This window comes from Pteropus alecto, unplaced genomic scaffold (assembly GCF_000325575.1).
Source record: "Pteropus alecto unplaced genomic scaffold, ASM32557v1 scaffold76, whole genome shotgun sequence".
Lineage (NCBI taxonomy): Eukaryota > Metazoa > Chordata > Mammalia > Chiroptera > Pteropodidae > Pteropus > Pteropus alecto.
In genome coordinates, this window is record NW_006443138.1 from 31,468,741 (window position 1) to 31,482,789 (window position 14,049).

Below are 14,049 nucleotides of genomic sequence, written 5' to 3' on the forward strand. Positions count from 1 at the left end.
AAATCTGGGTAAAGCACCAATCTGACTCAGGCCCAGCAGTTTAGACTCAGGCACCCAGCCCTCCATACCCAATCTTCCTGCCTCTCCACTCGGATTTTTACAGGTGATTTTAAGAATAAAGACTGAAAACAGTAATTACTGCAGCTAGAAATGTTATTTTGTCCCAGTAAGAGGCTGGTACCAAGCAAGAGGCTGGCCCTGGTTACACTTTTAAAACGGTATTTAATTCTTTAAAAACATTATAAAAATAGTTAAAGAAAATGCAGCTGGGGAAAGGGAGCTATTGGCTGTCAGGTGCTTCTTGTCTTTTCTTTTCACCCACAGTAAAGACTTGGCTATCACACTCTTAGCGCAACAACCTGAAGGCCAGAGTGCCAAACCTTAGATATTTATCAGGGTTTCTCTCCCAAGAAATGCTCACTTTTCTCATCACTTGCTGTGATAGGGCCTGTGGTATGTGCGAGTGAACTCTGGTTCTTCTGGCTCTTGCTCAGCATCCTAAAATGAACACACCCTAACTTTCACTTGGATGAACCCCACATCCTTGACAATGATTCTGGAGGACCAGGGACCCATGCTCTGTCCCCTGGGGACACTGCTGGGAGAGGTCTGGTGGAGCTGCTTCAAGGTGGAGGTGCCTGGTGGCTCTGGGCTGCCCCCTTGAGCTTAGTGCTGGTTTGTTCCCAGTTAAGGCACTGAGTACAGAGCCCAGCACTGTCTAGCCTCAGGTACACACCCAGCGGCAGCCTATCTGAATGTTCTGGGAACACTGCTCATCTATAGCGATCTGTATCTAGTAAGTTATGTTCCTGAGAGGATTCAGCCTAGCATTTAAAATAATTAAAAATAAACGCCCAACTCTGTTGGCATACCAGATACACCCGAGATGACCTTGGGCAGTTGGAAACCAGCCCCTGGAGGTACTGTGAGAAACTTCCTTCAGCCCGTCTTGGGTTCTTACCCTTCTTTAAGGTGAATGTTAGTTATTATGAAAGATGTCTGTATGTGTACACAGGCCCTGATTTAAGAATCTCAAACCCTTCGATGCACTGCCTTCCCACGATCCTGGTTGATTACCAGCCCCAGGTGAGACAGCGGGCGGTCCTGACCAGTAAAGTGATGTGCCTAAGGCTATGTCTGAAGTCGGAAAGAGGCATGGACAAGTTCACGTTTGAATGCTGACCTTGATCTCAGCACACTCACACCCCTGCTGCCCTTTCATGTGTGGTCAGACAGCAGCAACCTTGTCCTCGTATCATAAGAGCTGCGTGAGGCAGCCCTACTCTCACACTGGGCACTACAAAAGACCCTTCTCCCGGGCCTAGGGGATGCTCTGCCTGCCCACTTTGAAGACCTTTCGAAAGAGCTCCAGCCTTCCAGGCCCCAGGCTGGGTGCCATTGCAGGAAGATCCTCAGCTCGAGTCCTGCCTAGCTGAGGCCTGGGCCACCCCATCACAGCTGGTCCTACCTGGGGCTAAAGGCTGAAATCCAGCCTACTTTAGAACTAGATGTCCACTCTGGTTCAGAAAAGACATGTTGGAGGTGAAAAGGAGTGTGTGTAAACACGTGTGCATAGGATGCTGTCTCCCCTTCCATTTCTGTCCTGGTAACATGTTGCTTCTCAGGCAGAGGCGGCCAGCACATGTGGCCTATTCACAAAATCTGGGATTCCAGCTTCCCTGTTTAGGCCCTAGCTGCAAGACCTCAGGGCACAGGATACAAGGAGTGGGGCTGTCACAAAATACAACCTGAGTGTTGAGCAGCAACAGGCTGTCTGGGAGCGTCACTGGAGGGCTTGTGACCCTGGGTGCCTAGTCTAACAGGCTCCTTGATTTGGTGTGGCAAGGGGCGGCTCTTGTCCCCTGGGCTGGTGTTTTGATGGGACATAGCCCACATAAGGGGATGGTTTTTACCCTCCTCACTGAGTATTGCAGTGGGGAGATTCTTCACAGCAGGTAACGAGGAGGAGGAGAGCTCTCCTTAAGTGGGACTGTCTTGCCAGCTCATAAAGTGTCATAAAATGGCACATTCTCTCCCTTTACCATTTTTCACTGATTCCTAAGAAGGAACCATGAGGATTCAGGCAGGGTTCAGGAGGGATTTCTAAGCCATCAGACATGGTGGCTTCTTGGAAAGAAAGGAAACATGTGCTTCTGATGTGTATTCCCTGGGGCTCCAGCAGCCTTCCTTCCTGGTTGCCTAATAAAACAATCATCATTCCTGCCACTTGGGGTTGTTGTGCACTGAAGCCAAGTCCTGCCTGTTTCCAGCTCTAATCAAAGTGAGCCCCTCTGAGGAACAAAAGGTGACCAGCACAGGTGACTTCCAAACTCCTCTTCTTTCCCAGCAGGCATGTGTCACAATCCATCTTTCCTTTTAGGAATCTAGAGTCACAGTATATTCACTCCAGCTGGCTCTACTGTCCCTAAGATGCGTACATTTGCATCAGCTAGGCCCTTTTCTTCCTTCTGGAATAGCTGGCAAGAGGCTGGACAAGGCTCCCCTCTATCCATCTGTTGCTGTTTTCTCCCTCTCATTACTGCTACAAAGGGAAGCATCACGCCTTTGGGATTAGCTCTGTGGGTCATGATGAAGTCCACTATGCTTCTGATGGGGCAGCAGACCAAGGGAGGGGGACAGAGCTGGGCTGCCTCCATTTGGAAAAACAGCCCTGGAGGCTTCTTGTAGTAAAGAGAGAAGAGTCAGCCAGGATTATTCCCTTCAGTCTCCTGGTGATGTTTCCAGTCTGAAGAAGGGTGACGTCAGCTCTCTCCAAGACCCAATGCACCAAATGTAGTTGGGGACATCAATATCTCTCAACCATCAGGCCTAGAGGCTGCAGGATCCCAGGTCAGCTGTGTCAAAGGCTAGAGCCCAGGCAGGCCTGGGGGCAGCAGTTGCCAGGAAGGTCGCCGGGACGCAGGGTCATTACAACTTGGAGAATCTCTAGAACTTGCTTTTCTTCAAGGGGGTGTACTGGGGTTTGGTTTTGAAGAGCAGCTTCTTACCACACAGGGTTACTTCATACATTTTCTCAAGCGATAACAGTTGATAGCTGAGCCAGGATAATATGGATAACTAAAAAAAGTACAAACTTAAAAAAATAACGTCTTCTGTAAACAACTTTGTACACAACCATACACACACTAGACACAGCATGGACATCACCTACTTGAAAAGGGCTGGTGGTAGAATGTGGAAATGTATCCAGGCTCACTGCCAAGTCCAGTACAATGGCTTAAGAAATACAGTCTGTATTTCTTTTGAAACTTTTATTGTGCATAAAGTGGCCCATTCTTCTTTGTAGCTTGGTTGCTGCCTAACCTTTGAAATTTATTTCTTTAAATTCTCTCCACTTCTTGCTCCACTGAAAAATTTCTTCTCTTTAGAAAAGGTAAAGAATAATCTATCATTGCTGGTCAAAGGCCTGGGGGCAAAGGCCCAAAGATGCCATGTGGGCAGGGTGAGGACCCCACAGTGCTGCTGGCCAGTCCCCCACTGATGACTCAGACTCAGGGGCTGGGGTGCCTGCCACTGCCCTAGGTGGCGCTGAGCCTGGTTGCCCACTGTGTTGGCTTTGTGTTTGGCTCACCGACCTCTGGCATTTCAGATAAATATACATCCTCCTCCTTCTACCTTCAAGGGAACTTAACTCACAAGAAGAAAGCCTGCTTGGAGCTGCATGCATTTCCAGAGTGGGAAAACATTTCATGCAGCATGTCACAGGGTAGTAAATAAACTGAGAACTAGTGGTTATAAAATGGGAGCTTTTTAAAAGAGTGCTCTACCAGAACCTGAAATCTTAACACTTAGATGTGGAGAGCGGGGAAACGTTTTACAGGCTCGTGGATTTTTAAAGCTTCTCTGCAAAGTCTTCAGCCCTCTTTCTAGTAACGGAAGGCAGCAGTGTGTGCTTTGGAGCGATGCAGTACTGGCCGGCGGCAAGGGGCAGACAGTAACATCTGCTGCTCCTGCTACATTAGGCCACTTAGAGAGGATCGCTATGCTATGGCCGCAGCCCTTCCCAACCACTTCATAAACTGCTTCCTTGTTCTGGGGTTAGCAGGAGCTACAAGGAATGGAGGCAGTCCTCCCAGGGGTTGGCCAGGCATAGTGGTCTTCGAGAGGTGGAGGGTGAGGGAAAGGGCCACAAAGGCGATGAAGGTCCTGTCTGAAGTCCAATTTTATTGGAAGGCTGCAGTTTAAAGATGGAATCTATGACACCCTCTCCTCCCCCTTTTAAGAAAAGAGAAAAAACAGAGACCCTACCTGCCTCATCAGTAAACATGAAATGGAGTCAGAACTGTGGTGGCTGCTAGCAGCATGCCTCCTCGATTTTCAGAGGAGGGGGATGGTAGCTTTTAGACAAAGTGAAGAATAGCTCTTTGCTCCTTTGTAGTGAGAATGAATGTTCAAGTTGAGGCACGGTGTGGTTCCCCATGGAAGATCCAAGGTCAGCGTGGACACCTGATCTCTCTTGCCCTCAGATGGCCTTGAGAGTTGCCAGGCCTCTGTTCTCGCTACACAGGCCCCTCTCCACAGCAGCTGGCTTGAGAACCCTCCCGGAGTGGCCTGGCACTGGCAGGTCTCCTCCCTGGGCTGACTGTGCACTCACTCCGTGGCTGGTCAGGTGCTGCCCGACCAGGTTTCCTCAGACAGTGGCTCTGTGCGCTGTGTACAGCCAGCCTCTGGCCGAATCATGAGAAAGGAGCAGAGTTTGGCTCAAGGAGCTGGGTACATGATGCTTATCCTCCCTTGTCTCTCCATGAACATCTGGATACTGGGGAGGTTTGGGCTGAAGCTATTATGTTTGTGAGAGACCAACCTAAACCCCAATACCTGTTGTACCACATACACTTCTATCTGGTTGGAGCTCAGGATGGGCTGAGGGAATCCTCATCAGCAAGATGGATTACAGGGTCCCACCGTGCACTGTCTCAGCCAGTCTGGAAGAGGACTATACCCCAACTTTCTTTAATAAATGTATCGTGGAAGGTGAAACCCTGGCACCAAAACTAAGGGACAAAATGGGTTCTGCAGAGCCAGTACTCCCACCACAGGGAGATGAGTGGCATCTGTGCCTGCTGGTCTGGCTTCAAATAGTGCTGAAATGTCTCCTTGACAAGTGGGTGGTGTAGACATAAAGTTTGGTGTCAGAGTGAGGACAGGATGCCAGGTGGAGGAGGAGAAGTTGGACACAAAGTACAGGAGGGGACAGAAGAGCTGTGAGCAGGGGCCCCCACGAGGGCCTCAGCTGCTCCCTGATGCCAGCTGGGTCAGTAACACTATGAAGAAGGCTAATAAATAGATGGATGTAACAAATGTTCAGTCAGGTTGGGATGGGACACCTCTTTCACTCCCACACCAGGTGCCAGGTGATCAGTGTCTCTAGTAAAGATATAAAAATGAAGTTGCTTCTTTTCAAGTATTAAAAAAATAAGTTAATTGACAAAAAAGGGTCCAAAGCACTGAGTGTCTTGCCAGGTTGTCAGCGTCATTTCAATGTGCAAACGCAGGAAAAACACCAAGGAGGATAACTCTGGCCCTGACGTGAAGTGCCGAACAGTGACAACGCCTGTTTGTCAAATTCTGAGCCTCACTCGTTCCCCAAAATCAGTATTTTCCAGTGTTAAAATGGTTGTGAATTAAAAGCAAAATGCAGCAATCCACAGGCTTTAGGCTAGTCATAGAGAGACCTGGGGCATTTGGCCACTTGGGATGCAGTGTGTGGTGTGGGGCCGGGGAGCAGACCCCTCCTGGATCCTCCTTACTCACTTGCATAACGAACTCAGGAGCTGGCCCCCCTCGGCTTCCCTGTGATGCTGGGGTAGGTGTCACCCTGATTGGCCGTGGTCGCTCTCCTGGTCTCGATACACATGTGGCTTTCCTGGGCTGTCTCCTTCATTTCTTTGGTGGTGCTTCAGGAAGCATGAAGACAGGTGCCCCTTTCTCTCTGTGGGGTACACTCTGATGGCTATGGTTCTGACAGGGGTGAGCAGTTTCCTTCTCTTACTAAATATTCCTGTGCAAGAAGGAGTGCCAGTCACCACTGTGGGGAACGTGCAGGCCTTTCTTTTCCCCACATTATGGGTCTACACTCCATGACCTCTCCCCGGAGCAGGAGGTCAGGATGGGTCTCTTCGAGGAGGCAGAGCCACCTCAGATAATCATCTTCGGGGTGAGGGGAGTGTTCCCCACAACAGAACTTGACCCGCTCTTCAAGAGGCACGTGGACACGTGAGTGTGAACTCCCAGGAGGTGCGGCCCTTCTCAGATCTTGAATCCGGGTAGTCTGGGAGAGCCCACCCGGGTCAGGCAGATACCACAGACCAGCCAACCAGAGCGTGGATAAGCACTCAAGACCAGTTCAGGCTGAAGCCTTTTGATAGCATGACAGCCTCCAAGTCCTTGTCCTCCTCTTTTTCCCGGAGCCGCTGCTCCTCGAGCAGGGCCACGAGGGCGTCTCTCTGCTCCACCACCTCCAGCATCTCGTTCAGGATCTTCTTCTCCTCTGATAGCTCCTCTTCGGTCTTCAGGTGATCTGGGTGGTAACCGAAGACATTAGGTCTGTAGGGCCGGAAGCAGCAGGCCCGCACCCAGCCTTCCCGTGTGCAGCTCACCCGTTCCCCCTCTTACCTTCCACTGCCATCCGCTCCCTGAGTTCCTGCTGCAGTCGGCTCTGCCGGTCTTCCAGTTCCAGCTCCCGGGCGCTGGGGAGGGAGACAAGCAACAATGATCTGGGGACCACAGTAACTCATCTACTAAATTAGCAGGCTGTGTTCCTGCTGTGACAGGCACTGAACTCACGTTCCCCTTTAGCTGGGTCCCAACCTAAAGCCACTCACAAAATCATCAGCTCCGACTCGTAGCGCACCATGGCATTTTTCTCTTGCACCAGCTTGAACCACTCCTGCATCAGCTTGGGGTCGTCCTTCTTGCCCATGCCTGCCAAAAGAGAGGGCATGTTACGTGCATGGAGGGTCTGCTGTCTACCCATCCAGCAGGAGTCATCACACTGGGGCAAATGTGCAAAGAGAGCCGAGCAAGATGCTGCCGGAACGCTCCCAAGCCAGGTCCAGAGTTTGCCTGCAGCTGTGGAGGGGGTGCCACCCCCCGCCAACCCCCAGGGCCTAATGGACCCTGCATTTCCATTTGTCCTTCCCAGGCCTGGCCCTCACCCTTCAGTAACCTGGTCATCGCTTGTTTGGAGCTCTCCTCAATGGTTCTCTTTTGGTATGTTTTAAGTGCTTTGCCTTCCTGTTTTCTTTCATTCACTTAATATTTCTTTGGTACTTGCTATGAACTAGGTCTGCTTTGAGGAAACCAGCCTAATGAATTTATATGCCATACTTCGCCTCCTTTTAAGTCACTCATTAACTCAGCTCCTTCCAGGCACTGCCTGCCCTGGGCCTCCGGTACTACACCTCATTATTCTTTTATCTGACCAAACCACTCTCGCAACGGATCCTGCATGGAATACGTAGCACATCTCAAGACAGCTATCAGGTTTCTCACCAAGGGCAGAGAAACACCAGCAGACCCTAGAGACTAAGTGAGGCGGCCACTCCTGGCTCTGATCTAATCCCAGCAGCAGCTTCCAGGGCTGGTGCCTGCCTGCTCACTCAAGTTGCCCTGCACCAATGCATGACTGATATTAAACCTCCATCTGGTGCAGCCTGACCCTGCTGGGCTTAACTGCAGAAGGAGGCTGGAAGAGAGAACTTTCCAAGGAATCACACCACCCGAGGGAACAAACACCTTGTTCTTGGAGCACAAAGCTCTTGGCCACCGTGTGATCCTGCCTGAATGCAAAAGACAGACTGTCAGTGGTTCTTCAATATTTTTGGGTAACAAACCATTTTGAGACTCAGGAAAGCTAGAGACTGTCTTCCTAGAAAAATGCTTGTATATACATCTAACAATTTCATATAGAACTTCAGGGTGTTCATGGGCTGCCTGAAGTCCATCCACAGGGCCCCGGTGAAGAGGCATTGGACTGGAAAATCCTTCAAAGTGCTTTCCATTTTATGAGTTACTTGGCTGGATGTTCTATCCCAGTAAAGACCAAACCCAGAAACATATGGAGTACACTCTCAGGTGGCACGGTTCATTTATCAAGTTCCTTTACTTCTACATTCTTACCACCTGACTTCCTTGCCACACTGTTCAAAGACAATTCTTTCTGCAATGTGGTTTGCTTGACATATGAGGCCCAAGCCAGTTAGTCTTTCAATGGAGCCACACTCTGGAGAGGCAGAAATGAATCATGTTCATATAAATAGGGGTTAGCGTATGCACTGTGCCCCAGTGCAGATGCAGCTGTGCTCCCAAGGTGAAGGCCTGTGCCTGAGTCCGAAGGATGGAAGCTCCCTCCTGACTGGTCAAGCCTGTGACTGTGGAGGGCATGCTGGAGTGTCTGGGGACTAAAGCTCTCCTTACCCAACCCAATAGACTTGGTTCTTTGGCTTTAAAGCAGCCTACAGCTCAGTTCCATGCATTCCTTTCTGAGCATCTCTGCACAGTGTGCCCACATGGCCATGGAAGATGGAGCCCTGAGGCATGCAAGCTGCCCAGTGTGGCAAGCCATGAATACACTGGGAAGTCTCTCCCTCCTTCCCACCTCCCCAAAATTCCATGGGGAGACATCCAAACACCACTCATGAGCTATGGCAGATTGTTCACAGCCGATGAGCAAAGGTATATGGTGGGGAGGGTGAAAGTCAAATGTGAGCGCCATGGAGAGCAGAGGAATAGGTTAGCAAGGGTTAGTCATGACCACACTTCCCCTTCCCCTTCCCACATGCCTTTTCAATGACAATCTCATCACTGCAACAGACTTCAAATCAGACAAACTTAAACACACATATACACACACACACACATACACACACACACACACACACTCAGCAAGACACAGGGTAGAGAAGTTTGCTTTAAGTGATTGTTTTGGAAAAGAACTCAAGAGGCATTTGTGTAGACCAGTCTTTGTAAGGACAGTATTCCTCGACTCCACCAACACAAATCATTGCTGCACAGGTGGGAGGTTCCTCACCTGTGAACCTGGCCCCTCTATCTGCTGGATTTGAGACTGAAAGGCCCAACCATGAATGGTGGTGCAATATCGTGGGATGCTTGGCTACAGCCTGGAAGGCCTGCCCTGGAGGCCCTCTGGTTTCACTCCGGACCCCAGTCCTCCCCTGAGACAGTCAAAGGGATACTGTTCCTTTTAAGAAACTGCCACATACTCATGGAGTTTTGTAATAGGGCTATCAAGTGTCAGAGAAAGAAAGAGAAACAGTTGGGTGTAGGTCCCTGTTTAACTGGCGTTGCTACAGCCCTGAGAGGCAGTGGGGATGAGATGGGGAGTTACGTTACCTTCCTGGACACAGCAAGGGCAGAAGGAGAGAGGTCTACGCCGTGGAGTCCCGCCACTGGGCTCAACTTCAAAAAGGACCAAACAAAGAGGAGGAGGAGGAGACGGAGGAAGACAAAAAGGAAGAGGAAGAGGAGGAGGAGGAGGAGTTTGGAAGTGGAGAGGAACAGGGAGAAGGTGAAATAAAAAACAAGCAGAGGACAAAAAGCATAAAAAGTGAGAAAGGAACAGGAGGAAAAGAAAAAAATACAAGAAATGGAAAAGCAGAAACAAGGGAAACAAAGTCTACAAATGAATTAAGTCCTTTTTTCAGCACGGAAACTGAGCAAGAGCAGACCCAGGCATGGGTGGCAGTCCCTGATGTGGGCATAGGGCTTAAAAAAGGAACGTACATGCACACGTTCCCTTCCTGATGGCAGGCCGCTCACAGGTAAGGGGCTGTTCCTCCTTCCTCTAGTCCCCACTGGGAGGGCGGTGACACTGGGTATTACCATACAGTGACCTTTTGGGTTTTGGGTTCCCTTCTCAAAAATGCCCAAAGCCCCTGGACAGGCCTGCCTAACTCTGTAACAGACTGTTAGATATGTAGCCAAAACTGCTTCTAGGTTTTGCAGGTGATAACCCTGGGCAACTAACGAAACCTGTACTCATATTCATAGATACATGCCCTCCCAGTAAAACTAAGCTTGGATATGTCTAAGGAGTAAGGAGGGGTCTGTGACTGCTGGGTTGCCATGCCCACAGAAAGCAGCTCTGAGTCTTTGGAGGCAGCACCCAATCTTGTGATGGGATTCCAGTGCTCTGACATCTGCAGTGCTTTGAACTCTGAGCCAGGACATGCTGGGAGAACGTGTCCACGCAGAAGCAACTTCCACCAGCCTGTTTCGCTATCCGCCCCCAAGCCAGGGAGAGCCAACCATCCCCTTTTCTTCTGCTCTTTCCATCTGCACAGCTAGGGTAAGGCTGTCACACTTTGGACTGTAAGACCAAAAGGGGTGAGTTGACAGGACATGCCAAAACCTCACAGTAACAGTGCTAGTAAGTCATGGATGGGGCAACTGAGAGAAGACAGTGTGCAGAGAGAGAAACTCAAGAAGAGGGAGAAGAGCTCAGCAGGGACCATCACAGAACCACAGGGGCACACACAGGAGACGAGGAGCCCCTCCCCAGGCCCCTGGGGCAGAAATGCCTCAAGAACTGTAGGGTGGGGGTGGGAAGGTGACCCGGTGGTTTTACAATTGGAACAGGGTGTAAGAAGTAACCCCGTTTTAGTCACCTGAAGGGCTAAATAGACAAGCTATTGGTTGAGAGGCCCTTGTACTTTGCAGTTGAGTAAAAGGCACCACATTCTCTTTCGTTTAAGCTCCTCACAGTGGTTTTCGTAGCGCTTGTGCAGTTAATCTGATATTGGATAAAACTTCGAAACTAAAGCCAGAGACTGTGTGCATGTGCATGCGTGTGTGTGTGTGAAATGCTGATTATACCCAGTGTTCTCAACAGACATGGACTGTGAGCAGCTCACAGTCAATGGGGGAGGGGAGAAGGGTTTCTTTCTTAAAAAACACACTGCTTTGTAGATGATCTGCATTCAACCTTCTTTGTTGCAAAGGGTAGATTTTGTGTTGGTGCTCGGAGCACCTGGGTAAATCCCAAGAACAATGACGTTAAACAGTACTCTGTGCTGCTTCCTGACACTGACGTTACACCAGACAGATTGGGCTGCAGAATGAAACAGTGTCCATGTTCATTGGCAAGGCACAGTGACATGATACACAACCAACGCATACCCAAAATAAGGAAGTATACCTGCATGTATACTTAAAAATGTGTTTCTACTTTCTGGATATCACAAAATATAGCTTTTAGCTTCTTTTATGTAGACTACATCCTATACATTTCTAATACAGATGACAATACGAGATAACAGAATATTCAGAACAGAAATTAGGAAGTGAAATTAGTAAAGGGAGCATCAAGTAAAGCAAGTGTAAAAAAAAAAAAAAATTCATAAGGAGGCAGAAAGCAGGATGTGCAATGTCCAGAAGGGCTACTCCTTGAAAGGAGTTGGGTAGTTGACACAATGCGTGGTTATGGTCTTCTTTTTCAGACATTCCTGCATGCTCCAAAAACACACCCAACAAATATTGTTTTAAAAAGAAGAAACTGAGGAGGGGAGACTGACTGGAAACACCAAATAAGGGGAGTCCGCCTAGACCCGAATCTGAAACGAACATGCGAGGAAGCACAGAAGCATGATTTTGAGTGTCGTTTCTTTGCCTTTTTTGGAGATGTGAGAAATAGAGGATTTGGTTCACTAGTTCTAAGGGCAAAGATGTGCTCAAGTTCATGGTAGATAGAAGTTTAAAATAACTTTTTTTTTTTTAATACTAGGGTACCCAGTTTCTGTCTCTTTGTACCGGCCACCATGTTTGTCACTTCGAACCATCTCTGTGCCCTCTGAGCTCCAGTTGTCACTTCTGAGCGACCCCAGGGTTTGGTTCTGGTGAGAGGATTTTTACCAACAGGTCTACACTCTCATCTTGACTGCTCTGTTTGCCCTCAACATTCTGCAAGCTCACCTGCTCCACCTTTTACCTTGGCAGCAAACTAATTTTTTTCCTTTGAAGCAGCACTTCCTTTTGAAATGTGACCACCATCAGCAACTCTTCAGCACCCACTCACCTTGATCTCTGGGGGCAGGTAACGTGTGTCACTGAATTTTGAAAAGCAGCAGAATATTATTATATAGTAAGGCAAGTATCATCATATCCCAGTGTGATGCATGAAATAAGCATGGATAGTACTTCATAGTTTCAAAATACTCTCACATATATTACTTCATTTGATCTAGACATCAGCCCAGGGTGGCAACCTGGATGGGCATTAGCATCTCTATTTTTAAATGAAGGATCTAAGGCTCAAAGAAGTTAAATGTGGCACAGACTGACTAAAACCTAGATCTTTCCTTTTCCATTCTGAACCAAGAGTTTGCCCTCTTTAAAGTGCCAACAAAGGTTCTAGGCAAATCTAATAATAGGTAGCTATTGGAAGCAGAGGAGTCACACACAGACACTACTCAGACTACCAGGCCTGGGAGGATGGCATTGTCGCTCTTTCCTCCAGTCTTCTGTAGAGGACCAGAGAGGGTAAGTGACCTGGCTTAGGATATAGTGGTCTTGCCTTCCTAAGCTGGAAGTGCACTCCGCACCACCACTTTGTCTCTGACCTGCCTGGACACCTTGTTCCAAGCCCTGCCTCTTGTGTGGCCCAGGACAGTCCAAGACCCAACAGGTTGTAGAGCAGTTGGCAGGTGGGAGAAGCAAACAATCCTACGATGCCTTTCCCTTCTCTATACCTGTCCTTTTTATATTTCCATCTTCCTCTGACTTTTGCATAAAGGCTTTGCCCAAGACACTTCATCTCAAAGCACTACGTCCTCCCCTCCCACCCTGTCAGCTAACTGAATGAAATGTTCGGCTAGCTGGAAAAAATGACTCCTCAGGACTGAGTTTGGATGTTCATCTGAAATGCACACAAACCCATCTTCAGCCCTTTTGGTAGTCAAAACCCCAAGGCCCCCTAGCCCTGAGATTGGAAGGTAGAGAAGGGTTTGGTACGTTTCTCACAAGGAGAGGTGAGGATGGGATTATAAAGGCTGGAGGGGCCAGGACAAAGGCCTAGCTCCACTCACAGGCCAATGTACACCACAGACAACATGAGCTGGGAGGGGAGTCGGCTTGAGGCTCTGCATCTCCAATTCAATCATTCAGTTCTGCCTGGTTATATTTAATCCATTAACTTCTATATTGGTGATACAGAAAAAAATTAAAATACCTTATAAGGATAATGGACATATTTTAAGGACTAATAAATTATACAAGAAATGTTTGAGTACCTCTCACGTACCAGGCACTGTGTTAGTTACGCATCAGCCCTGTTTTCCTTAAGAGACAAAGCATGAAAATTATTTTAATTGGGAAGCAACAGAAGAAAGCAACCACAAGAGGAAAGCAAGTTGGTGGGTCAGTCTCAAGGATTACTGAACAAAAGGAAAGTGGTTGACCAGAGAGCTGGTCTGGAGCTAAGCAGCAGTTGTGGGGATGTGCCTTATCCTGGGCACCTGTCTCTCCACACTGTAAGGCTCCTAGTTCTCCTTGTTGGACTAAGGAGCCATCACAACAGGCTTCACAGCTGTGCCTGGTGCAGCATGGGAAGTGGCCTCCTAGGGAGAGATCTAGGTTGCAGAAGTCCCAGCCAGGAATGCTGCATTTCCCCATTGAAACACTGGTATGACCCAGAATGTCATAGCCTCACACTGTACACTAGAGATATTTTGAGAAAAACAGGTTTATGAACTGAGCCACCACTTATAAGTGCATTTCCACATGAAAATACAGAATTCCAAATAATCGGCTCACATAGTCATACAATATCATCCTTTTACAGGCTTAAAATTGCCCTCCCCACCCCTTTCCTTTTGATATACCACAGTTTGTTTTATGCACAAAAGTTTGTAAAGTGCTCCAGGGTTAGATTACTTCCCTTCCAGCTATACTTTCAGAAAATCCTGCATAAGAGATTCTTTTTGATTTTGGCTTCCTTTCGGCTTCTGAACAACAAGCTCCAAGGTGTTATAGGTAGGAAAGAGGCAAGCTTACTTCTCAGTTGCATTCTGA

At 48.5% G+C, this 14,049-nt stretch overlaps 1 protein-coding gene across 1 annotated transcript in view; it reads right to left on the reverse strand.

Moving 5' to 3' along the window:
- Positions 1–202: 202 nt before the first annotated feature.
- MICAL3 (microtubule associated monooxygenase, calponin and LIM domain containing 3) overlaps positions 203–14,049 on the reverse strand; it is a 188,923-nt gene continuing 175,076 nt past the window's right edge. The window contains exons 34-36 of the mRNA XM_025041083.1: positions 6,846–6,945; positions 6,637–6,710; positions 203–6,541 (exon numbers count right to left, since the gene is read on the reverse strand). Of these exons, the coding sequence (XP_024896851.1) occupies positions 6,357–6,541; positions 6,637–6,710; positions 6,846–6,945 (359 nt within the window). The 3' untranslated portion in view covers positions 203–6,356. The remainder of the gene's footprint in view (positions 6,542–6,636; positions 6,711–6,845; positions 6,946–14,049) is intronic.